A 27,686-nucleotide genomic window follows, 5' to 3' on the forward strand; every position below is an offset into this window, starting at 1 on the left:
GAAAAGCCAGTTCTCTTGCAAAATTCCACAGATTAGCTTTTATCTGAACAGTCTGTATATACACTGGTGATGTTACTAATTTGGGGTTATGGTTATTTGTAAATGTATCATACTGTAAGAAGTTTACTTGTTTTTTGCCACTGATTGATTTTTTTATTAAACAATTTTGATTGAATTTTAGTTAAATAATGTTGAATTTAAGAATATATATAAATATTTAAATAAATAGCAAAGAAAGAAACTTCCCGATAAACAATCTTATAATATCACATGTATTTATCATTCATGCTTCATTGAGAACAAAGTACCTTTATTTCAATGTTTTCTAAGAAAACAAAGAAAAGACAGACAAACCTGTGAATCCAAGTTTCTGGACTCTTCGGAAACTTAGTTAGCGCCAGTTTCCCAAGATGTAAATCTTTAACTGGATTTAAAGTGCCAGATAGTATTAGTTCTTTCCTAAACAAATTAATTAGGACAAACATTAATTTAAATTGACCAGCACAGTAATTATCTTAAACATTGATAAAGCATTCTATCATTTTCCTGAGTCTTACTTTGTGTAAGATATCACTTTGAAATGGTTTGGAACAGTCAAAATATTGTCCTTGACAAAGCAGTAAGTGCAGAGCAGCACTAAGAGTACTATTGTCATGCAGATTATTTTGTGACCACATAGGCTTCTCTTCCCACTCAACCAGACATCATTTGTTGTACTCTTTTAAATGTCAGGCACACTTAAGCAAACATTCTGCATCAAATGCCCACCTTGCGTTGTGCAAACTATAACCCAGACAGATTACAAATGAGAGGAGCACAGATGTTGAATGGGCTGAAGTACGTATTTTTCGGACCATTAGACGCACTGGACCATAAGACGCATCTAGTTTTTAGAGGAGGAAAACAGGAAAAAAATTTTTGAAGCTGTGCACCCAGATCTGGGCACCTTCCCCCTCTCAATCCTGCCTCTGAACCCAGCCCTTGCTAGAAGCAGCAGCTGAAGCCTGGCAGACAGGCAAAGAGGAAGCCCTGGCTGTGGAGGAGGCGGCGTGCTTTCTCCCTGCTTGCCTGCCTGGCTTCAGCACTGATGCTTAAAGCAAGCGCTGGGATCAGAGGGCGGAGGGAGCTATCCTGGCGCTTGCTGTAAGCATCAGAGCTGGAGCCAGGCAGGCAGGGACGGGAAGCGCCGGGACGGAGGCAGCGGATCACCCCCCCCCCCCCGAGGAAGGTACGTATGGTACCTTTGCTCCATAAGACGCACACACTTTCCCCCCCACTTTTTTGGGAGGAAAAAGTGCGTCTTATGGTGCGAAAAATACGGTAGGTGTTTTCCAGGTGTTGGAACAGAAACAAACTGCTGGTCGGTTCTACTGTTGTCAGTAATGTCAGGAATTAAAGGGGAGTTTTGAATCCTTTTGTCACTGTAACAGAAAAGGTCATTTAACATGGATAGTGGGTATTTGGGGGGGAGGGAAGGTAACTTGGCAAAGGAATTTTAAATTACCAAAAGCTATACAAGAGAATTCTGGAGACAGTCAGTGATAAAATAGATCAAATTATAATTTCCTTTCCTTACACTAGCAATGATTAACTCCTTTCCATTCCAGCATTTAAGCAATAGAATCCCATCATTTCTGCTCTTACTAAATGTAATTTTTACCATACTTCCATAAAAAACACAAAGCAGAGAAAGCCAATGCATGCCGATTTCATTACAGTTTGTCATTTCCACTAAATCCACTACCACACTGAAAAAACTTCTGTGTATGGAAATCAGTGAATACTGGGTGCTCTTAACAGGTGGCAACTATACACACCTCTTTGATGCTCTACACAAAAATGGGAAAGCCCTTGTAAGCTACCTCATGCCACACACAAAGCTCCCTTATACTCAGGGCGTTTTTTGTAGCAGGAACCCCTTTTCATATTAGGCTACACACCCCTGATGTAGCCAAGCTTTCAGGGCTCTTATTACAGGGCCTACTGTAAGGTCCTGGAGGACTGGCTACTTCAAGGGAATGTGACCTAATATGCAAAGGAGTTCTTGCTACAAAAAAAGCCCAGCTTATACTGAATAAGAACACTAGTCTATCATAGTCATTATTTTCTGAGCCAGCTGGGCTGGGAGACAGAATCCAGGAGAGAGCTGCAGGGAAAGTAAGGGTGTTTTTGACTTTCCTGAACTGCTAAATTACTGGAGTGCTTTATGGAAGAACAGAGTTTCAGGGTGAGTACATGCTTGTTGCCTTCTTGAGAGGGGTGTTTTTGTCTGGGTCTGCCTGGGTCTTTGTTGTGTATGTTGCTCACTGAGCAAGATCAGTTGCTGCTAGGAGGCAGGGGCAGTAGGCCTCTGAATGGTAAGGATCCTCTTAGGCAGAGGCTTGCGCTTTTGGCAAGAATCAACTGCCCTTGGTTCTTAGCCTGGGGATCAGGCTTGGGGGCCTTGAATCACTCTAGGTACCTTTAAACCACTAACCAGGTATAAAGGTAGAAAGTCAGCAGAGAAGCGAAGGATATCCAGTGTGTTGCAGAGTGCTACATGTGCTAATATCTATCCACTGAGTGGAAATTGTAATTGTGAAGAACATGTGAAGGAACTATGATACAGACTGAGGTTTCTGTGTTTGCCTACACAATTATAGTCTTCCCAGAACAATATCTCAATTCTTATGAGGCAATGCAAGAATAGAGAGACAGTCATGCATAGTGGTCAGTATGAGCCTGCTATCTGGGAAGTCTAAGTTCAAAATCCCCAGTCTGCAAAGAAAATGTGCTGGGTGAGCTTGGTTTGGACACACGGCCTAATCCACCTCACTGGCTTGTTGTTATTCCTTGTCTAAACATTGCTTTCCTACTACAAAATATTGGATCATGAATGCAATGAAAAAAGGGAGGAGAACCCAGTTGCATCCAGAACAGCCACAACATAATGAGCCCAACAGAATACAAACACACTGAAGCAAGTCACAAAAAAGCTCATGCCTTGAATAAAACTGTGCTTTGTATTTATCTTGTGTGATTAAGGAAGCTGAGCAACAGGGAGGAAAGGGAGGAACCTCAGCCAATGGAAGGAAAGAAAGGCTTGCCTTTATCTCCTGTGTAATTGAGGGAAATAATCCTTCTTCTTCTGGAGGAGGAAGGTGACGAGCCTCAGCCAATGCAGAGAACAGAGGCTTGACTACTATCTCTCCAGTGTGATTAAGAGACTGGCAAAGCAAGCTGCGATGCAGCAGAAGCAGAACTGGAGAAGGCAGCAGGAGACAGCCAGTTGTTCAAGGGATGGATAGGAACCCTGCCTGGGCTAGATGTGGTCCACAGGCTCCATGTTTAACACCCCATAGGACATAATGGAGAATCAATTCAGAGGTATTTGGGACTCTGAGGAGGATATTTTTTTAGGTAGAGATACCAAATTTGGGGTATAGCTGCTGATGCCTCTCCTCAAACCACCACCACCCCTGGTTTAAAAAGATTGAACCCCCTGGTCCACTCTATGGGCCCCCAAAGAAGGTGTCCTCATTCTCCATTGCTTTCGATGAAGGGGGGAAAGACATTTAAAGAGCCAGTAGTATTTTTAAATGCCTTCTGAGTTTACTTGCCAAGTTCACTACTGCCACAGCACAACTAAGTAAGTGAACTCAGAAGGCATTTAAAGAGACCACATTCTATTTGGGCTTCAATTAGTGTGGCTTCAAATAGCCTCCAAGCATTCTCTAGGGATCTGACTGTCTTGTTTTTCCTTTTCAGCTTCCTTTTTACTTTTCCCCTAATTTCTGTAACATCCCCTCTTTTGAGAGCAACTATTATACATGCGTAGCTGCACATAATTTGTTCTTGTTTTCCCACAAGAAAATGCTTTCCACATAGGAGAGTTGTAATATTCTAAGCAGCACTTTAAACCTCTCTTCACTCATTTGAACCTGCCTCCTACAAATTTTGTTCTTAATAACCAATACATAAAGCATTAATCACTGCTTAGGAAATATTTAAATACAGAGACATTCAAGAGAGACAAAAGCTAAACTTTAGCAAAAAGGGATTTTAATTCTTTGTTATATACCTATATTCTGTGGTTCAGTGAAGCTGTGTTAGCACCATTTTGTAGAGGATGGAAGTAAGATTCAATAAAAATAAAAGGCTTTAAACAAGGGACTGGAAAAATGGTAAGAACAATTTAGATTCTTTGCTGCAGGCTGTTAAGGCACTTATCCAATACAAAAGACGCAGATTACTTTACTCTCTAGTTCAATTTCTAAAATATTAAAGTGTAGTAGCACAAGCAAATTTATCATGACAAACTTTAAAAATGAGAGCCTTATTTGGATTATTATGGACATGTAATGGCTCTTAGATTTCTGATATTTGTACACACTTTGACTTCTGCTAGCCTGCTTAACTAAAAGTCAATTGGGGAAAGAGAAAACACAGGGGTAGACGGCCCTCATGTTGAATTTGAGCTCTGGGAGAAGAAAACAGATACAAAGTACTGAAATTCATAAGCAAACAGCTTCAGATTTTAGTCCAGAAGGCTTGTAAGTGTTGTCACTTATGTGGGCATTTATTTATGGAGAATACTTTATTAAAGGCATCTTATCATATGCTACAATAGTATATATTACAAGATATCATGTCATATCCCATCTAGAATTATCACAGGTGCAGGGTTGGAGCCATTTTCACAAATCCCTCCCCCCCAGAAGAACTCCAGTGCCCTTCAAGCCATTTCTGGAGATCCTCATCTCCCAAAAACAGCATTTGGAGGGCTGCTTTATGCTGCATTTGGGGGAGTCAGGATCCCCCTTTGTGCCCACAGAAATTCTAGATAGGATCTAAGCCAAAATTATTCTATTGTCAGGCTCTGTAACAGTTCCCTAAATAGCACTTAGGTATCACCTCCTCTTAAGCACCCTTTACCAAGTACCACACAAACATTTTTTTGCAAAACAAACTCAGGTCAGTGCTTTTGCTATAGTCTCATATGACATTAAGCAGCAGAGCTGCTAAGGCTGTACAAAGAAAATCACATCAGCTCAACTCCAGAACATTTCATTGGCATGACAAGTGATACAAGGGTTGCCAAAAACAATGCTGGATAAAAGGGTATTTCACTTCTATGGCATGATCTAAGGATGCAGAATGACAGCTGAAGGGAATAATGGGTTAGAGAAATGGGAGAGCAAGAAAGGACATCAGTTTTCCCCAAGTTTATGAACAGAACTACAATGTTACATTCTGAGAATGATATGTAACAAGTGATGCCATAAAATATTATTGTAAATGGTAATATTAGGAGGTAGGTAGACTAAGGCATTTCCAAATTTATTCATGTTCTAAAAACATGACTACTGTATATTAAGACAGCCACCTTTACTACTGTCACGTGAGCAAAAAAAGATGTACAGTCTTGACATTTTGGGTTTATTTATACCTTAGGCTTCATCCAGCTATATTTGCTCTTTCAGATTTTTTCCCAAACAGACATTATTTTCATTATTCTGACATGTAGTCAAATTCTAGTGAAACATTTATGTATCAGCTACGCTGTGTACCACCCCCAACTCCAACAAGCAGAGGAAGAGTGTTGTTACTATAGTTGCATTTGCTCTGTATTTCTCTTCCGGCACAAATGTCTGCAATCAAAGCTACAGCAAATGAAGTAACTGCTAAAGATCAGAAGATCTGGTGAAAAGGCTTTGACATGTCAATATTTAGATCATCATTCATGAAGTACTACTTTCACTGACAATATTTTAGGAAAATGAACTGATTTTCTCTCTCACACACACAGACACATAAAATCAATTAATAGTAGCTGGAAAGTATCATTAAAATTTTGTCAAGCCTGTATAGTTTTATGCAGACAAAATTACTGATTCTGTGTTCTGCATATTCACAAGCCACATTGGATAAGCACTGGTAATAAAGAAGCTGTAAACCTCTGGGTGAAGACAGCCAACACCGATAGCTCTTCAGTGATCCTGGTACACAAAAAACTGAGGTTCAGCTCATCCTCTGAAAATAATACCATGAAGCATGACAGCTGATAATGCTATGGAAAAGTGAGAAATCACATTAAAAGCTTTCCCAAAGAAACTTCTTTAAAAGGCTTGTAGATAAGTAGTCAACCACCACTTAAAGTGCATGGCTCCTTCAGACTTCAGGCTGTTCCTGGAAATCTCTGTATCATTCCATTGCTGAACCAAGCATACCTGACATTCCAAGCAGTAGTGAAGTCTGGATTTAGCAGCAGCAGCGTACATGTAATATCTATCAATTCTGAAAAGGAAAAGAAAAACATTCTAAAAAAATATTCTTAACTTTCCATGTTTCTCTTTTTGATACTTGTGGTTACCATTTTTGTTTAAAATTAGTCCTCCATTTATCCTGAAACTAATGACATTGTTTTCCAGACTCAAATTTCTTGGCTTTGTTTCCCTTGCAACAGATAAATAAAATAATAAGAGTGGGATAAAGGCATTCATTTATTATCCCTCTAAGAAGTCCATCTTGGGTACCATGTGGCTTGGTAGTCCCATCTGGTCTCCGTTTATTGCTGTTAATTTTGCAGTCTGGGGAGCTGTAGGAAAGAAAACTACCAGCCATTTCCACATTAATAACTGGCAGCATATCCTGCAACAGCCTTGCAAAATGACAGATTCCTTCCCTCCAAAATGGCTATTTGAAAACCAACTTTACTGAGGAAATGATATCAGCCCATAAGAATGCAAAATAGACTGGAGGTGGGATATGGGAACCTAGGATGTTGGGTTTGGATACACGAACTCTGGATCCATTCAGCTACTAAACTCATCAGGCAAGTCACTGTTTATGGCTCATTCTTTCAAGTAATCACTGTGATTTATGGCTACGGTATTTTATAGTTAATAAAAATACAAATGATCCTTACGCATTACATAGATAACAGAAAAATATCACAACTAGTAATGTGATCCTATATCACAAAATTAAGAAAAGTCCAATCCTTGTGATATTTTAAAACAGCTTCTGTAATAAGTTGTAGTAAATTGATGAGCATCTAGAAATAAGCCCGATTCATAGCTGATCTTCCTCAGAAGCAGATCTTTCTCAGAAATCATCTCCCTAAAATCAGCCATAATCATTATAACACAAAGGACACCACACAGCTTTAACACTCTGCACCACGGGGCTCTTACACCACCTGAGATGGATGCTGCAAAGCTTCCCAGAGCAGGCAGGGTATTGCTCCCTCAGGTCCCCAGTCATAGAAACTTTCCTGGTGGTTCCCAGGGTACCGCCCCCCCCCCTTCTGAAGGTGCAATATTTTGGGAAGGGTTGGCAATTAGCAGCACACCACCCATGAGGGATGCTGTTAATTGCCAACCCCCTCCCCAAATATTGCACCTTCAGAAGGGAGGTCTATACTGGGAGCCACCAGGAAAGCTTCTATAACTGGAGACCTGAGGGAGCAACACCCTGCCCGTTCTGGGAAGCTTTGCAGGGGGGCTCATGGCAGGCACCCCCATCCTGGAGGAAAGATATCCCCCCCCATCACCAGGCTTGAAGGGAGCCTGGAAACTTGCCCTGGCTCCTGTGAGACCCGATTCCTCCAGGAAAGCTCCTACTGCCCCCCTCCAGTTCCCAAAGGTCTCTCCCCCTGCTGCCTTCTCTTCCAGCTTCCCAACACAGCAGCCATCTCTGGTCCAAACCGAGAGGGCAGGCCTGGAGCAGCCCCTGACCCTCCCCCTCCAGCCCCCTCCCCATTCGGTCTGAAGCCTTTCAGTTCTCACCCCCAGAACAGCACTTTTGTTATGTGAATCTCATAGCACAAATGGAGTACTGATACACGTCAGAGAAACAAAAATCTGGAAGGCAAGGAGAGCCCCAAGGGCAAAAGACTTTGCAAGGCATAGGCCAGGAAAGGGGTGAGGTGTGGGGTGCAGTCCCCAGGCGACCCAGAGAAGGTTTCTCTCCCCACCTGCAGGATGGATGGGAGGCTAGAGAAGAGCGGAGAAAGCAAGAGATACTCTGCCCAGAGGCAGAAGCTCCACTACCTAGTAATTGATGACTCAACCTCTCTTGGAGTCTGCAATTGGCTCAAAGGAGCTCGTATCCTGACTCTAGGAAAGTCCCAGTCAAAGTCAAACCCTCCTTGGCTGGGTGACAAACCAGCCCTGGAAAGTCCCTGGCTTGCTCCCACCAGGTGGAGGGGGAGGAAAGCTGCTGGCCACAGTCCTGGTCCAAAAGAAAGCTCCAAACAGGCAAGATAACAGGAATCTATGTTAGACGTTTTCTTAGCACCAACCCCTGAAGCCTGCAAGTTCTCCAATTCCCCAGCCAGAGGTCTTCATCCAGCAGCAGCGCCCCTCAACAGACAGACCCACCGACTATGAGGCTCCCTGCCAGCCAGCCATCTGCATGTGGCCACCCACCCTTTGTCACCCCCCTAACAGGCCCCCAGCCCGCCTTGTTGGAGCCCCCTTCCCTCCTGCCTGAGGGATGTGGCAGCAGTGGTGGCTCCTGTGGTGGGGCACAACTGGCAGCTTCTGAGAGCTGGGGTGGAGCTCCCTTCCCACCCATCCACTGCCTCACCAGCCTCGCCGCCATCACTGGCCATGCTGAGTGCAGGCATGCACTTCCTCTTGCCCCAACAGTCACCATGTTGGGCACTGGCAATCTCCACTGCTGTGAGTCACTTGGGGGACGCCCAATTCAGCACCCCTTGAAGACTGCTGCCCTAGGTGACAGCCTACTAGCAGGTGTGCCACCCCTGGTTTCAAGTTTAATTAATTCCTGCTTTTGAGAAGTTATAGAATTCATTCCTTTCTCTCTTTCTCATTCCTTTCTCCTTTCTACAAGTCAATACAGTAAAACTGCAGTAAAACCAGCAACTGTGTTGCCAACTCTACTGCAGACTTCAGAGATTTATTTTATGTCCTTTATTTTATTGGAGTTATATCCCGTCCCCCACAAGCAGGCTCAGGGAAACTACCAACCATTATGGCCATAAAACATAGAATCATAAAACAATCAATAACAAATACTATATAATATCATAAAATACAATATAAAATCATTTTAAAATAGAGCAATTGGTGAAAAATTGACAGTGATCTCATAAGGTACAGCATTGATAATATCGGCGCGGCAATGATGACAAAGACAATCAGTTCTGTGCTGATTTGGCAGCAGTCTCCCAAGTTATTCACTAAATGCAAGATGGAATAATTCAGTCTTGCAGGCACTGCTGAACTGAGAGAGGTCCCACAGGGCCCTGATGTTATCTGGGAGTGCGTTCCAGCATGTAGGAGCTGCCACAGAAAAGGCCCTGGCGGTACTCAGCCAGGCCTCCTTCGGCTCGGGGATCACCAGGAGATTCTGAGTCCCTGAACGCAGTACCCTCTGGGGTATATGTGGGGAAAGATAGTCCCAAAGGTAGATAGGCACCAGGCCATATAGGGCTTTAAAGGTCAACACCAGTACCTTGAAACAAATCCAGAATGCCACAGGCAGCTAGTGCAGTGCTTTCAGCACAGGTTGAATGTGCTCCCATATAGGGAGTTCTAATAACCTGGCCTACTGCATTCTGCACCGGCTGAAGCTTCTGGGCTTGACACAAGGGCAGTCTCATGTAGAGTGTCATGGGTGCTGGGGGCCCTGCAGAAGAAGCCGAGCCTGCAGAAGAAACTGTGCCCCTGCCACCTGCACCAGTGCCCCTGCCTCCTGCTGGAGAAGATCCAAGCCCCCCTGCCTCGCCCTCTCGGGTGGCTCGTGTGCGTGACCGCCTTCGTCAGGACCTCAGGGATCGGAGGAGGGCAGCACGCTCACGAGCAAGACGCTCCCTGAGCCCTGAGTTTTGAAAGGATTCTGGCCCTTCTAGGAGTGAGGGTGCTTGAGTCTCAGCAGGATCCTGGCTGCCCTCTGAGTCAGCAGTTAGCTCAAATGGGCAACAGACAGCAGAGGGCTATATAGCTGTGGGCTTTGAGAGAAGGCTTTGTGGAAGCAACTAGTCACTTACCTGACGTTCTAGCATCCACTTCGGCTTCTGACTGGCTTCTGGACCCCCTGACTCTGGCATTGACTTCTGGACCCCCTGACTTCGGCTTCTGAACCTCTGACCTACGATACCTGGACTGTGATTCGGTTTTGGCGCTTTGGACCCTCCTTGCTACCCAGCTATAGACCTTGGACTGCCCCTGGACTTCGCCTGGCCTGGCCCCAGCCCGTGACATAGAGGGCATTACAGTAGTCTAGTCTCAAGGTTACCATAGCATGGATCACAGTCGCCAAGTCACTGCATTCAAGGAAGGGAACCAACTGCCTTATCTGTCTAAGATGATGTCGCACCCCGGGCACCTCTCTCGGTCTCCAGGTGCGGCCGTCGCCCCCCTTGATGAGTCTGCCCCCCTTGGGTCTGGTGTGAGTGTTCCCCGGAGGTCTCAGAATAAGGGGTGGGAGCCAGGTTACGTCACCTCAGGCCCCCGTTCCTCTCTGGCTGTGCACAGGCTCCTTTCCCTCTCTCTCAGGAGGCAGCCCCTCTGTGCGCTTACCAGCTTTCTCCCTGACCTCTTGCCTCCCTCTATTTTACGCTGCAGCCTAAGCCCTCCCCCTTCTCTGGGACCCACCCCCTCCTGGCTCCTCCCCCATTAAAAACCCCGGACGCCCAGGAGAGGCGTGTCATGGCTTGGTCTCTTGGAAGCGCCTGGGTCATGTCGGCTCCTGCAGCGTGTCAGCCTGCTGGCCCCTCCCTTGTCCGTCGCTGGGCTCCCTCTCAGCCTCCCGGCCTTGGCTGCCTCTGACGCTCCGCTCTGGCTGCACTCGAGCCCGGAGACGAGCATGCTGGCTGCGGGGTGCTGTTGGGGGCGTTGCTGGGGCTTCAGCGTCCCAGGTAAGTGAAGGGGCGGCAGTAGGGGTTTGCGGCAGTGCAGGGAGCTGCCCGGGCAGCGGGGGAACGGCTGGCGAGCACAGGGGGGCCCACGCAGTCCCAGCCCGGGTGGGACACCCCCCCCATGTCCCTTGCTTCTCTGCATCCTCCTCGAAGAGCCGGGAGAGGTAGTCGGCCACATGGCGGTCCGCCCCGGCTTGATGGTGAACTGTGAATGAAAAGGGGAGAAGAGACATGTACCACCTAAGGACACGGTCGTTGCTGTCTTTCATTCTCGACATCCACAGCAGCAGGGGCGTGGTCAACCACCAACCGGAACGGGTTGTTGGTGAGGTAGAACTTCAACGCCCCAAGAGCCCACTTCACTGCCAGGGCCTCCTTCTCCACCGTGGAGTACGCCCGCTCTGTGGGCAGGAGCTTACGGCTGAGGAACAGCACCAGACGTTCTTCCCCAGGGTTCCCCTGGACAGGGTGTAAGCCGAAATGCCCTCAAAACGAGGTTGGGGAATTAGTTTGATGGACACCCAGCTTTAATAGGAATCTTTTTACCAAATGTATACCAGGCTCAATCATCCAGAGAGTGAATGCTCAATAAAATGGACTCTAATTTAATAAAATCAATTGTAATTTATTTAGAATAATAGTTCTTTCACACAAGATAAAAATACAAAACACTCACACATTCACACAGGTCTAAGGAAATACAGATAGATCGATAGGGGAACATATATGGATAAACAGACAGGGCAATAATTACCATCGTAGTCTTCCAGGAAGGTTTCCAATGGCGACATAAGAGGACAGGGGAAATGGACCCAAAACTGTGGCCAGAATTGGGGATGGATCTAGACAGCGGACCTGGGATACTGTTAGATGCACACATGAGTGGAGTTGGGTCAGAGGTTAAATAGACTCCCTTAGACCCTTAGGGGCTGGGAGGTCTTGGGGAGGAGCAGGGGGAAGGCTCTGTGATGACCAAGGAGGCTGGACATGAGCAGAGCCAATGGCAAGTTCCTTGGTAGCTCTTAATTGGATGTCAGCTTTGACCAATGAACTTCACCTTAGTCCTGTGAACCTGGAAATTTCCAAGTTGCAATGCTGCCTGGGGCGGCTCCAAGGTATTAGACTGGGGTGAGAAATGGGAATGGCTGGATACTTAAGGTTAAATGGGATTATCTGGGAAGGTGACAATAGGGAATCAAATACTGGCCTAGGTATCACCCAGGTAAGACAAAAAGACTTGATGAAGACAGGAGATGTTCTTCCTCTTATCTCATCTTCTGCTGGGCAAGAGTTATTGTTCTGGTATTGCTGAGCAATTAGGATCAACAGTGGAGCTGTTAATCCATTCATGAGGCAAATGGGTTGCTTGCAGGCTCAGGGTGTGTACGTGTGACTTTCCCACTAAGAAGGAATGGAGTCCAGCCTGGCAGGGTATGCTTGGATCAGGAAACCAAGACGGATTCTGGTGGTGTTAAGCCTTTGGTTCATGGAAGCAGGCTGGAAACATGGTGGCCTGGCTTCTTCCACTGCAGTGGCCAAGACTGGGCACACAAGGAGCAGCTGGAGCATGTCTGTAGTTCTGGCTAACACCCTTCAGAGATGTAGAATGCTGCTGCAAAGCTGAGGCTTATAGTATCCACATAGCTCTTAGAAACCGTGGGCAAAGTCCACTTCTTAGAGCAGATGTGTGAGAGTCAAAACTCCAGGCACCCTGGCAACCATACTGGTGATCATGATGTCCATATGTACGAAAAGTAGGGGGCTTTTCCTCACAAGGGCCGCCCCGATTCCAGTCCCCGAAGCATCAGTGTGCAACACAAAGGGCCGGGAGAAGTCCGGATTTTGCAGCACGGGTTCGTGGGATAGGCTGGTGCAGAGCGCTTCAAAAGCTGCCGCCTGGGCCACCCCCCACTGGAGGACATTCAGGCACATTTTCCACAGGCAGTCTGTCAACGGTGTGGTCACAGCTGTGAAGTTGGGGATGAATTTGTTGTAGTGGCCCGCGAACCCCAAGAAGCGCTGTAACTGCTTCTTGGTGCGCGGGCGGTGCTGCTGTTCCAATGTGACGACCTTCTCGGGCAGGGGTCGCAGCTGTTCCTTCTCCACCACGAACCCCAGATACTTTAGCTCCTGGAAGCCGAGGTGGCTTTTCTATGGGTTGGCGCGGAGCCCGCTGGCGTGCAGGGCTCGGAACTCATGGCACAGGTGGATCAGGTGGGCTTCCCAGTTTGGGCTACACACGATGATGTCATCAATGTAGGCCCGAGCGAAGCCCTTGCACTGTGCCAAGGCCTTGTCCACCAGCCACTGAAACGTGGCCGCTGCCCCGTTAAAACCAAAGGGCATGCACTTGAATTGGAAGAGCACCTGGGGGGTAGCGAAGGCAGTCTTCTCCCTGTCAGCTGGGTGCATGGGCACCTGCCAATAGCCCTTGGTGAGGTCCAGGGCGGAGAGGTACCGGGCCTCCCCCAGTTGGTAAATGAGGATGTCTGCCCGGGGCATTGGGTAGGCATCGAATTTGGCCAGTTTGTTCACTTCCTGATAGTCTACACAGAAACGCACGCTGCCATCGAGTTTCGGCACCAGGACCACCGGGCTGCGCCATTCGCTCTGCAATGGTTCAATGACGTCGAGTCGCAGCATCTCCTCCACTTTCCGGGAGATGACACCCCAGAATTTCTGCGGCACTGGCCTCCATCGTGCCCGGGTCACCTGGCCTGGGGGGGTTACCACTCTATGCTTGACCAGGGTGGTTAAGCCCGACTTGTTGAAGAACACGAAAGGGCACTCGGCCAGGACCTCTTGCAGGGCCTGCTGTTGTCCGGGTATAAGTGAGGCGCTGAACGTCGGGGGCCCATCAGTGCCCTTTGCAACTGACCAGGGCATGGACCCATCCCATAGGTCACTTAGGTCTTCGGCCAGGAGTCCCTGCTCTTCCATCGCCTCCCGCCATACCCATGCCTTTAGATTGTTCACATTAATGGACTTTTTCTGGCGGGCACGGGGCCCACATTGCACCTCATACATCAGGGGTCTCAGGACTTGGGTAACTTGGAAGGGTCCTTGCCAAGGGTCACCTTGGTTCTGGCCCATCACTCCCCTTTGCACCAGGACATTGTCCCCCTTAGCGCCCCTGTCATATCTCCTCCGCTGGACTTCCTGGGCCTGTGCGAGGTTCCCCCGGGCCTCCCGCCACACGTCCTCCAGACGTTCTCGTAGCTGCCTGACGTACTCCTCCAGGGCTTCCTCTGGCCCCTCCCTGCCTTGCATCCATTGCTCCTCCATCAGGCCTAGGATCCCCCGGGGTTGCCTGCTGTACAGCAGTTCGAACAGGAAATACCCAAGGGAAGATTGGGGCATTTCTTGGATGGTGAATATAATGAATTGGAAGAGCCCCTGGGGCTCATTAGCAATATAATGATAAGTAAGGATAACAAAGGTATATAAAGGCTACAAAACAGTTAACATTCGGGCCAAGTGGTGTGGGAACATTCTGAGTATGCATATATTTTATAAGAGGCCGCCAGAGTAATAAGCAAAGATTCAAAATGGGGATTGCTTATACATTGCAAATCAGGGGTGTCAAACATGCAGTCTGGGGGTTGAAGTAGGCCCCTATCAGGCCCTCGAGCAACTGGCTGTCATCGACTTTACTGTCCCTCTCTCTTGCTTCCTGCAAAACAGTTTGCTTTGTAAGGCTTGCTCAATTGCACAGGAGCTACACAGTAAAACCTCTATTTTCTCCATTGGCTGAGGCTCCTCCCTTGAGGAGGAAGGGGAGGAGGCAGAGCTTGCTTTGCCAGGCTCTCACAGCAGAACTACCGAGCCAAGTCTCTCTTCCTTTTATTGGCTGAGACTCCTGCCCCTCCTGGTCCCCTGGGGAAGGAAAGAAATACCCAGAGCTTCCTTTGCCCAGTTCCCTGGATTCCATGGAAGAAATACAAACATTAAGACCAATGAGTGCTAATGTTTTAAATTTTTTAAAAATATATATATTTAATTGTGTTTTTCTGTGTCCTTTATAAAGTTTATATCTCTGCTACCTAATCTTAAATAGGTACACACATGGCCTAGCCCGACATGGCCCAGCCCAACCCAACAAGATGTCATTTATGTCAGATCCGGCCTTCATAACAAATGAGTTCGACACTCCTGATGAGATTCTTTCCATGATAAAGAGATCCCAAATAACTTTGTACCATCTTGATATTGAATGTACCGTACTTCTTTTTTTCTTCCAAAATGAAGCCAATGCTTCTTTGGCAACTGATAATAAAATAAGAATTAAATCTTTTCTAATCAATGGAATGGTAGAATCCATCCATAGGCTCAAGAAAACTGTCTCAGGTTTCAGTGGCACTACACAGCCTGTTATTTTCTGGATATAGTGAAGAGTTTCCCCCCAAAAGTCTGAATGTCGGGGCACCTCCACCAACAGTGGAGGGTAGGACCCAGGAACACCACAGAGCTTCCAGCATAAAGGAAAAGTGGTACGATTTACGCAGTGTATTTGTGCTGCTGTCATGTACCACTTTGTCATAATCTTAAAGGAGAGGAGTTTGATGGCGATTGCTTTAGACACAAATTGCTTCGACAGAGTGCCAGATCTTCACATTGTGAATTTGACAAAAGTAATTCCACAATCATATTGTCATTTATTTTGATATGTCAAATTTGAGTTGTCCTCAATATAGATTTGGAGATTAGTCCTTTGGAGCCTATCCTGCTTTAAGAAGTATTCGCATTTTGTTAAGTTTCTGTTAAGTCCTGATTTGATTGTTAGAGTTTCTTAGAGATGCCTGACCTAAAGGTATTCAAACTATGGGAGGGTTATATCTGAGCTGTGTTCTATTTGTGCTTTTCCTAGTATAATACCCTGATGTTTTGTTGAGAATTCTCCACTTCCTAAAGGAAGCAGGTTCCCTCCCTGGGTCAAACCAAGTCTGGCCAAGGAACAATGAAGTAGGTGAAATGCCTACAGCCAGGACCCTTTTTCTTCTGTCCTAAATATACCTTGCCTTATTTGGATCATTCTTTTGTTCTGAGAATTCCATATTATATCATAAAAGTGTGCCAAGCCCAAGTATAATTTTACTATATGTACATAATCAACTGTTCGCCGAGGGCAGGAAGGTAAATAAATTACCTAATTGTGCCGATTCATAATATAAACTGGATGAACAGTTTGACCCAGGATTTAAGGTGTCACCTATTCTGGATTGGGTTACACATCCTTTGAAGGAGCAGGTCCATAGTTTTGGGTAGGGCTGCCAAGCTCCCACTGGAGGTGGGGGTTCCCCTGGGTTGGGGTCCCCAACCCGCCAGTACAGAGTGGGCTGCCGAGGAATCCCTGCCCCCAAAAGCTCCGTTGTCACACAACATGCCCGGCATGATGACATTACCTGGAAGCGACGTCATCACACCAGGCACATCATGCTGGGATGCTCTAGCTTTAGGTGAAAACTATGGCACCATAGAGTTTTTACCTGAATCCTAGAGCATCCCTGGCGTGATGTGTCTGGCACAATTATGTTGCGTTCAGGTGATATCATCATGCCACTCACAAGAAAAGTCCCCCACCAAAGCCAAGGTAGGACTTGGCAACCCAAGTTTGGGGGGTGCTCCTGGACCCAGGCCTATTGCATATGGCCACTAGGGTGCATGCCCTGGGTACATCTAGATTAGATCACTCCATGAGGTTGCCCTTAAAAAGTGTTTGGAGACTTAAAGTTGTACAGAATGCTGCAGCCAATACATGGACTGGAGTGAGTTGCAGGGACCATATTACTCCAGTCTTGGCCCATCTACATGAGCTCCCAGTTTGTTTCAAGGCACAATTCAAAGTGCCGGTCTTGACTTTCAAAGCCCTATATGTTTTGGAACAAGCATAACTGAAGGACTGCCTATTCCCATATGAACCTGCCTGACCACTGTAGTCATCTTCAAAGGCTCTGCTTTGGGTGCCCCGCCTTTTGAGATTAGGCAGGTGGCAACCTGGGAGACAACCTAAGTCATGGTCCCACAGTTCCTGAACTCTCTTCTCAAAGAGATTCATCTATCCTCTTCTGTTGCCATCTTTGACCAGTAGGTGAAGACCCTTTTTGTTTCATTTGGCATTCCTTCAGTGATCCCTCGTTCCTAACCAATGTTCTAACTGCTGTTTTTTTTGTTTCCTATGTATTTTAACTCTATTTTAATTGTTTTAATGATGTGTGTTTGAAGAGAATGATGTTAGTGTTTTTTAAATGTGGTTTTATTATGTATGCTTTAAATTTCTAGCCACCTTGGTGGCCCTAGTAACCAAGGACAGAAAGGCAGCATACACATTTTGTAAATACCCAAGAATGAGTTTGCAAGACAGCAGCTCATTTATTTGGATGTACAGAACCTAGCAACAAGTAGTATAAATTGACCAGCACTGCTTTGTGCAAACTTCTCTCTTTTCCATGGGACCTGCACTACAGTTATTTGTCCCAATTTGCCATGAAACAGAATTTTTCTATTTATTTATTTATTTATTACTCGGATTTATATCCCGCCCTCCCTGCCGAAGCAGGGTCAGGGCAGCTCACAGCAGTCAAACTAAAACAATAAAACAGTAAATAAACAATTAAAATTTTAACAATTAATTAATATCAATTAAATAATTTTAAAACAGTTTAAAACGATTTAAAATAATTTTGGTGCTAGTGTTGATTTCATTAAGTTCAGCGATGTTGGAATGTCACAGACAGCATACTTTCAACCAGTGCTGAACCAGCTACACTGGATTCCAGTTGAGTACCAAGTCAGATTCAAGGCCTTAAATGATCTGAAATGAATGTATCCATGGGAACCAATGTATCTGTGGGACCAACTCCTCCATTATGTCCCTGGTAGAGCACTTACTGGTGATCCCCAGCTCTATAGAAGTCTGCCTGTCCTCAACAAGGGCCGGGGCCTTCTCAGTCCTGGCTCCAACCTGGTAGAACTCTCTGCCAGATGACATCTGGCCTCTGCGGGACCTCATGCAATTCTACAGGACCTGCAGGGCAGAGATGTTTAGCTAAACTTTCAATTGAGGACACCTGACTTTTTCCCCATCCCCCTCAAAGTTCTTCCCTCCCCTCTCCATTATGTGTTGCTTTGACCACTTGAAAGAATAATACTTTGGACACCATCAGGATTTCTGAAATTTTTATTGTTTTGCTGTTTTAATCTGAATTGTTGTGCTTTTAAAAATTATGTATCACCTCACCTGATGTAATATATTAGGCTGATCCTGCATGGAGGAAGGGGTTGGACTAGATCCTGCATGGAGCAGGGGGTTGGACTAAATGGTCTGTATGGCCACTTTCAACTCTATGATTCTGTGTACATCATCCAGAGCCTGGCCTTGGCCAGGATTGGGCAATACAACAAATCTAATAAAATAAATAAAATTAAGAAAATTATAGTCATATGGCAAAGTGTTGCCAACAGTCAGTTACAATTTTAGACAACAATTCTTTAGAAGAAGTCAAAATTCTGTTGCCTTGGATATATGACTGATAACCTACTACTTGAAGAGAAATTCCATACTATCTGGAAAGTATCACATACTGTAGGATCTGGAAAACTGTCTACAGACATGTGGACAAATCTTATTCTCAGCACCTTGCTGTGAGTCATGGACTTAGCTATATCGAGAAGCTTTTGTTCCATTTATGGCCCTTCATGACAAGACAGTAAGTTAGGTACTATGAGCTATGAACAAAAGGAATTTTAAGAACAGACTATCACTCCCCCTTCACTCTACAGACTCCTAGACAGCATTCCTCCTCCCCAAGCTGCTCTTGGAGGCCAGGCAACTCTCCAGAACAGAGTGGGATACAAATTTGTATGCTTCCACAGACTCCTAGACAGCCCTCCCCACTGCTCCTGTGGATCAATGGACTGTTCTTCATGCATGTTCTTGAAGTCCTATGTATTTGTGATTGTGAGCTGTGTGCATGTGTAAGGATGAGTCACTCTTTCATAGAGTATTTTTGCTATGTAAAACCCAGAGTAATGTTACCCTCTCAGCCAGAAGCAGACCATAAAACATTTAAAAGTTAAAAATCATTAGGTAAAAGCCTAGGAAAGGAAGAATCAATTCATCACCTACTAATCCTAGATTTTACAGCTCCATCAAACACAAATGTACTCTAAAGTGAGCCCCTTTAAGTTCCATAACTTTCCAGAAAGACTTAAGATTGCATTCCAGGTATAATCTTAAATTTGGCCACCATTATTAAACCAACAGTCTGGGAAACTGAAGTCATTTAATGCATGAGTGATGTAGATTTTCCAGAAAAATCTGAATTAGAACATTTTCTGACTGGGATCTAACTTAGTATTCCTCTAACTTTATTTACTAAACTGAGTTATGAAATTCTAAGAAATCACATTTCTTTTATTTGCTGCATAAATACTTCAATTATTTTTCAGCTGCTAAATTTTTGTTTAGGGGGAAATTTCAATACAATTCACTGAATGTAGCTTATATTTAAAGAAATGTATACTTAACTGAAAACTGTTATTAAAATATTTCTAAGATATGGCAGCTGAATAGTACACACTTCCTTTACATTACACTGTTTAAATTTTAAGACAAAAAAATCTCAATTTTACCACATCTGCAGAGCTGTGCCACTGCTACCACCAATCTACTTAATTAGAATTTAACTCACCATTGGCAACTTCAGTTTCAGGGTCAGCAGATGCTTTTACATAGTAACTCCAATTCAGACTGAGGTGAATCTGATTCACATCCATGTTACCAAGGATTGTTTTGTGTGCTTACAATGAGTTTACGGGCAACCTTCAGTCTCCTTATTAACTATGTCTGGGACATTATGAAGGTGTGATTTGGAATACAAAATATTAATCCAATGCAGTATGTTTAGGGTTAATCAAGCTCAGTTATCAAAATATTTGTTCTTTAGTTTAGCTCTGAACAATCCCCTACAGAAGATTTATGGCCAGGAAATGGTGTAACCTCAGTAGGCTTGCCAGTCCTCAGGTCCCGGCAGGGAAACCCTGGTTTTGCAGGCTCCTCCCTGGCTGGTGGGGGAAAGCCCCACCCCAACAGCCACTGTGTGCCTTTAGACCTCAGCAGGCTTAGAATATGCTTGTAACTGCTTGTGTTTTGGAATGTGCGTCCCCAGATATTTCCTAAGTTGGACCTGGCAACCCTAAATCCTAGATTTATTTTTCTAATGCTTTTTTTCTTTACAGGAACTTTTCTCCACTTTGTTTTCCACCTAAAAGAAATTTTTTTGCTCTAGAGCATCCACACATCATGCTCTAATCATCCTTTTCCTCTCTCACTGTACTCTTTCTCAAATCTACTTTGCTCCAATCTTGGATAGGAAGGCACACATTTTCCAGTTGTCAGCTCCTCATGGCTGCCTTTTTCCTTGCTGTTCCACTGGAGAGCTTTTTTAGGGCCTTAAAAATTGGAAGATACTATCGCACCAGCTGGTGCTATAGCATAACAGCAGTCACTACTTCTTTTTTTTTTAATCAATAAAGCAGTGGAGAAAAATGGTGGCTGCAAGTGGCTGACAGAGGAAAGGATGCAGAAAACTCCCATGTATACACTCCATGGTCAATGTGCACGTTGCTGCATTTGTGATGGCAATAAAAGAAACATGCTTGATGTGTGGAACTATTCTTTTGGCAATTTTCCATATCCTACTGCACAACCAAATTTGATGTATATTATCTGTTGTGGATGAAAATGTCCTTAATTGTTGTGGGAGCCTGCCAGATAGGCATAATTAACTATCAAATGCCACCAGAAAACAGAAGTCTTATACAGATTTTATATAGATTTATGTGGCTCAAAACCAGGTCAATTAATGTGACTACACTTAGTAACAAATTATATAAAGGCTTTTATAACTTTTTAAATAACTTATTAATGCATTCAATAGTCTCAATAACAAGTCAAAATAGTAACAGAAATTATCCATCAATTCCTTGACAAAAGGCACACATTTAAAATGCATAAAAATGTCACACACACTGAAAATTCTGAAGATGTTCTTGATGCATATAAGAACATTGTGCTTAATATTTAATAAAAGTTATTTTTGTCACATTAAACCTTCCAGTAAGAGTTACAGCATGAAATCTGAAATCCAAGTAAGAACACTTGACAGACAGCTAGAAGCAATACAAAGATAATATTTACTTTGAATTTTAAGTTGGTTGATTTTAAATTTGTTGATGCTTTAGATCAGGGGTTTTCCAACTTCCAACTATGGGATATCTTTGGAATTCTAATACAGTAGGGTGGCACAAAAACTGCTGTAAAATGGCTGCTGCAAGAGGTGGAGTCAACCACAATACAACTGCCGCAGCTTACATTCAATCACACAGTGACGATCCTTATTCTCTAGTGGCAGTTCCTGCAAAAGCAACATTTTTATGTATTTGCACAGCCAATCAAATCCCCAATGGCCAATTAGAAGCCCTGCTGGGCAAAAGTCCCACCAGGCCTTGACCACTTTCTAAAGCCATTTGGCAGGCACCAGAGAAGGTGTCAGCAGGCACCATGACACCCACAGACACCATACTGGGGTCCCCTGTTTTAGAAGATATTTTTTCAAGCAATTTTGTATATTTAATGCTATAACAATACTTGAGACTTCAGGATAGGATCATAAGAATATAAATACTAAGTAGAAACAGAGGAGTTGACTAGTTTTCATTTTTAAAACATTGCTTCCATTAATATTGTTTTTCCATTATCTATTGGTTCCACACAACTCCTAATAAACTTAACTGTACATCTGAGATGGTGCAACAAACACTGGGACTAGGATTTTACAGGATGCCCCAGAAAGTGACATCTTGAAAATTCCACAAAAACCATCTTAAATGACCAGGGAAGTAAGGAAGTATAGGACCCCAGCAGTCTGGACTCACCCACAGCACCAGTTCACATAGTGCGGCAGGGGCAAAAGAAGAAAATCTGTGTGTCATTTACTTTATCTCCTCTACCCTCCCCAGTGCCCTCTTACAATAAAACCTAAATCAGATAGCAGACTCAGGGATAACAAGCATATCCAAATTTGGAGTAATAAATCACATTAATTTTATGTTTGTTCTTGTTCTAACAGTAATAAATTTGCTTTTTTATTTGACTAGTTAATATTCAAAACCAACAACACCACTAAATGTGCAGTTTTATTGAACTTGTTCTGTGATTTATTTTGAATATCAGAGAATAAAAAGACAGACTAGTATATTTTTCAGTTGAAAGTCCCCATGATGGGGACTTGTGAACAACCTAGGGCAGTGGTGTCAAATATGTGGCCCGCAGGCCAAACCAGCCCCCCTCCAAGGGCTTCAATCAGGCCCTTGGGGCTCTCTTCTCTGCACTCCTGTCCTCACCCTGCAAAGCACCGAAGCTGCCAACGTTCCCAGCTCCTTTTGACTTCTCTTTGCAGAGGCTAAAGCAAAAACAAAGCTACAAAGAAAATGTGGAATGGATTTCCCATTCAGGCCTATGGACAGAGGAGACCGGAATGGGAAATCCACTCCACATTTTCCTTGCAACTTTGTTTAACTTCCCAACATTCCTATGGCCAGCTGAAGCTTCCTGAAGTTGTGTCCTTGTAAATCCAGTGTGCATGCTCTGAGTCAGCTTTATCTCTTCTCAAATGGAATAAGAACTAGTGCCGAGTGAGTACTCTAACTTGGGAACCCACAGCCAAAGGGGGATATTACACTGTAGAGCCATTGTTAATCGGAATTGACAGGGTGTATGTGGGGGGGAGCTTGCAATGCCTTGCCATTTCGTGTTTTCCCAGGTTGAGAGCATTTTGTTTTTTTAGTTTTCTGCTGTGTGATCTTTGTGCTTTTACTTTATCTTTTATTTTTAAAATTACATTGCAAAATTCCACTATTCCTCTACCTTTCCGTTTTTAGCAAAATATTGCAAGAGTTTGTATTTTAAATTAAAAAATAGTATCTTTAATTGTGTTTGTCTGTGTTCTTTATAAAGTGTACATCTCTCTCTGGCATTACATTTTAGGAAATGCATGGCTCAGCTCCACAAAGTCCCATTTATGTCAGATCCGGCCCTCCTAACAAATGAGTTTTGCACTGGTTTTCATCCTTTCCAGAACTGGGTTCATGTTCAATCCAGAGATGGAGTCAAGGAACCCACTAAATCACAAGCAGGTGACAGGAAGGAACATGATATTTGTCCTGCCCAGCCCAGGCCGGGACTCCGCGGGGGCCCCCCCTCACTCACCAGCCATCTCCCCCTCTGACACCAGGGGAGCTACCCACGGCGCCACTGGGCGCCCCCACAGCTGCACCGCCACCTACCTTGGCGTCCGATGGCAGAGCGACGCCCCCAGCAGCACAACTTAGCCCCTGCAGCCAGCGCGCCTGCTCTCGGGCATGAGGAGTCCAGCTGCCACACAGCATCAAAGGCGGCCAGGGCGGGGAGTCAAAGAAGGAGCCCATGGACGGCCCAGCAGCTCCAAGGTGGCCAAGCCCTGGAACACCTCTCCCTGGCGTCCAGGCTTATGAGTGGGGGCGGAGCCAAAAGGGGGTGGGATCTGGGGAGCGGGGAGGGAACTGGCAGAAGGATAAAAGGAAGAGGGACAAGAGGTTGGGGAGCAAGCTGGCTGATGTAAAAAGGGGCTGCCAACTGAGAGAGAGAGGAGCCCAACCACAGCCGGAGGGGAAAGGGGGCCTGAGATGAAGTAACCTGGCTCCCTCCCCTAATTCTGAGACCTCAGGGGGACACCTGCACGAGTCCCAAAAGGGGGCGGTCCAGGCAGAGTGGCGACGGCTGCGCCAGGGGGGTTGCGAGGGGTGCCCAGGGCACAAGAATATTGGTCGTATGACATCCCAGTCATGTGACATGAAGCTCTGCCTGTGATCAAAGGTAGCCTCCACACCCTCTGTGATCATCATCCTATTGCTCCTTTCCATCTGTAGGTAAGAAAGGCTGGAGGTGTAACACCCTTATTCACATGCATATGGTCTAGTAGCAGGTCCTTCCAAGAAAGAACCAAAAATGGTGGCTTTATAGGGACTTGTGACCAAAGGGTCCCAAACCCATGGTTTGAAGATCACTTGCTGTAGAAGAACACCTGATGCTGTAAAGCTAAGTCAGTGCAGACTTAGTCATCTGGGTGGGAGACCACAGGAAGTCCCATATGAGAGTAGGACATAAAAATAATAATTAGGGAAAATCAAAAAATGAAGTGGATTAATCTGGCCAGACAGTTTAACTAAAATGTAACACAATATGAAGATATGAATTATGTTAGGGCAGATTTTCAAAGGTCACCAAACTGTGTATATGCAAGGAATGGCAGATACGTGCCTGAAACAGTTTGAGTGATTTGAAAACATAAACTGAAACACAACCTTACACTAATTCCCTACTCCCCCAGAAAACTGCAGCCTACAATTCCCTCAGTCCTAATTGTTTTTGGGGAAACACCTTTCCCTGTTTTAGAAGGGGCATCAGGGTAACTGAATGCATGCATCATAGCAAGTTCCAAGATGCTGAGCACAAACACAGCTTCTTGCCATGTTTGCACGTGTCTCCCCCTTGCTTTTTGCATGGAGTATGATTAAGCATTTCTGGTCTGAAACAAAACCTCGTCTTCTCAGATCTACAGATGGAGTTTGTTTATCCCTGAGACACCTGCATGCATTTATCATAGGGAACTGGATTTTGTTTCAAACCAGAAATCCTTTGCTACACTGTGAGAAACCAGAAAAAAGGAGGAAATGTGCATGCAGTCATGGCAACAAGCACTTATCTTAATTGGAGTTTGTCAGAACATCTGAACGCAGCCTTCGTATAATCTATTTGGGTCTCATTTCATAAATCAGTTCCATGAAATGAAAATGAAATGTGGTTAGGATTAGGACAGCATAAAGGGCTGATAATATTCAGCTGCATCTTTTCCCCTCTTTTGGCAAAATATTTTGGCAAAACATAACAGTAGGAAGTATGAAAAATTTGACAACAATACTAAGTAATGCTTTTATAGCCATCAGCTGTATCAACATGCTTAAGGGAGGTCTACATAATTCTAATACCAATACAAATACAAATACACATCAACTATTCTGGCTTTTAGTGGAACACATTGGCCCTGTTCACACAGTGTGTTGAGGCCTTGTTAAACTGACACGATTCTGTTCCAAATATATTTGTTCCAGATATTATCGATCAGACTGCCATACTGTAATTCAAATCATTCTGCAGTGAAACCATCTTCTGCCATCCACACAAGGGCACCATGCAGTTCTTTTTTTGTTTCCTCCACTATTATCTTCATAAGAGTATTATGCGCATGTGCACATTATGCACATAGGTAAAAAACATGTGGTTATGCGTATATCGCTAAATAGTTTTTAAAAATGGCGACTGTAAGCCGGATGTCTGAGGCTCCTTTTACTCTGGGACAGCTTTCAAACATCCGGAAGTTGGTTAATATCACAGCAGAACTATCCAGATGGAGAGAACTACGAGGTGAAACTGGACAACTCAAAAAACACCACAAAGGAGCAGGTAACAAAATAATCTGGTTTGGAGAAAGATTGGAGGAGGGCGACAACGATTGATTACCTGGAGGCAGATGTTGCTGTCTGATCAGCCACTTTTAATCTGGTAGGAAACAGCAGTGACAACTGATTAAACTGTGTGTCAATGTAAGCGCTAAGTGTCAATGTAAAGGTGCTAATATGAAGAAATCTAAGAGTTTCACTAATAGCTACTGTATGTTAGGCTTGACAAATTCCAGGCACCCAGCTTCCATAGCATCTAAGGAATTTCATTGTAGCACCTAGCATTTTTTGTAGTAACAATAATTCGAGGATATGGTCATCCATAACCAGAAAGCTGAAATATGAGTCTGAGTCCTAAAGTTTTGGGCTGGCTTGCATAGCCAACATAAAATCTGCCAAGGTATGCTTTATGTAATCTGGAGTATGGAGAGTTTATACTTGTGTCTGACAATTTCAGGCTACAGCAGGAAGAGGAAGAGATTTAGAATATTCTAGTTTTGGCACAAAGTATCTACTGGCTTCTTAATGTCAGAAGACCTCTAAAGTGAACTCAAAGCTGAACACTGGGAGATTCTACTCTTCTACCAAAATGTCAGTCAACTTCAAAAGTGGATTACAGGTGTAACCTACATCAGAGGTCCATCTTTTAAAAACCCTGACTTTGTAATTAACACAGCTTCTTCAGTCCATCAGATTATATGTCTGGGCACAATACAGAGGTGGGTAATCTATGGTTAAAGGCCAAGCGGCAGAAATGGACTTACAGATAGAGAGAGTTGTGATTGACTTTGGTGAACACATGAAGATGTTCTTAGCAGAAGCAAGACCTTTGGCCCATCTAACTTTCTTGCTCCAACTGGCAAAACAAACTTTAAGTAGAGATCTTTCCTAGAACTACAATCTGAGGTGCTTTTAGGGGGAGATGCTAGCTACTGAACTTTGGACTTTCTGCATCCAAACTCCAGAGGACTACTGTTCTTCACAAAACTTGAGATTCATATCTGCTTGCAAAATGTGTACAAAGTACATAAAGCTCACAATAGGCATTGATTTCAGGAAGAAGAAAGAGGAGGTAATAATTAAATTCAGTAAATGGACTCAGACACATTTGGAAGTAAATCCTAACAGACTTGCTTCCAAATTAATGCACACAGGATTAGAGTCCTAGTCATTAGAGCTGGTTCATAAACAAGACTTCTATTGTTGCCCAGTGTTCAAAGTCTTGATTTTTATGCTGCAAATCCTACACATTTTAGGGACAGTAACATTATTTCTTTAGATAGATCCAAGTGGGCAGGCGTGTTGATCTGAAGTAGCTGAACAAAGCAGGAGTCAAGCTGCACCTTTAAGATCAAGTTTTATTCAAAACGTAAGCTTTCGTGTACTCTCTAAGCACACTTCATCAGATGAGGAAGTGTGCTTAGAGAGCACACGAAAGCTTACATTCCGAAAAAAACCTTCTGAAAAAAACTTGGTTGGTCTTAAAAGTGAAACTTGACTTCTGCTTTGTTCAATTATTTCTTTAGATTCAACCTAGAGTTTTTAGTCAATCATCTCCAAAAAGTTATGACCAGAGGGAATTACAGGCTACTTAAAAGTTGAAGTCTTCTCAATTTTGATTAATTTTCAACATAAACTGATTTCCTTTCTATTGCACAATGCTTTTTGCAAATCTAGGAAATTTTGTTTATTCTCTGCCATGTTGTACAATCTAGTTCAGCTAAACTGAAATTTTATTCCTAAAAGGTACTTGACAGATATGGCCAGTGTTAGAGTTTTTGGCACCCTAGGCAAGACCATGTATTAGTGCCCCCAACACCACAAATTTAAAAAAAAAAAATGTAAACAGCAAGTACTCTAATTGGTACTCAACAGGCAGAAATACAACAGGATACAGTCAAAGTCAACTTATGGCAACCCACAGCAGCAGGAGGGATACCCGGCCAGCCAGGAAATGCCACATTGGTTTTCCCCTCACCTGAGCCCCAGCCAGGCTCCACGACTGACAGAGAAGGCACCACCAGCTCTTCTGGGCCCCCTCCTCCTCCACTCGTCTTATGCCCAGTGCTGGAGTTCCAGCAAGGAAGACCCTCTTCCCATGCTCTGTGGGTCTTGCTCCATGGCAAACATGCGGGGCTCATTGCTTGTAGTGTCGGTTTTGGATTCCGGGAAGGAAGGTGGATGGCTTTTGCAGGCAGTCAACACAACAGTTCCTTCTGCATGGCATGTTCCTGCTCTGCCCCCTCCAGTGCCATCATCCAAT

General features: G+C 44.4%; 1 protein-coding gene across 1 annotated transcript in view; it reads right to left on the minus strand.

The window, feature by feature from the left end:
• PTAR1 (protein prenyltransferase alpha subunit repeat containing 1) overlaps nt 1-27,686 on the minus strand; it is a 59,112-nt gene that overhangs the window by 13,920 nt on the left and 17,506 nt on the right. The window contains exons 3-4 of the mRNA XM_060237443.1: nt 6,210-6,276; nt 355-459 (exon numbers count right to left, since the gene is read on the minus strand). Coding sequence (XP_060093426.1) covers nt 355-459; nt 6,210-6,276 — 172 coding nt within the window. The remainder of the gene's footprint in view (nt 1-354; nt 460-6,209; nt 6,277-27,686) is intronic.

The sequence above is a fragment of the Heteronotia binoei genome, chromosome 4, assembly GCF_032191835.1.
Source record: "Heteronotia binoei isolate CCM8104 ecotype False Entrance Well chromosome 4, APGP_CSIRO_Hbin_v1, whole genome shotgun sequence".
NCBI lineage: Eukaryota > Metazoa > Chordata > Lepidosauria > Squamata > Gekkonidae > Heteronotia > Heteronotia binoei.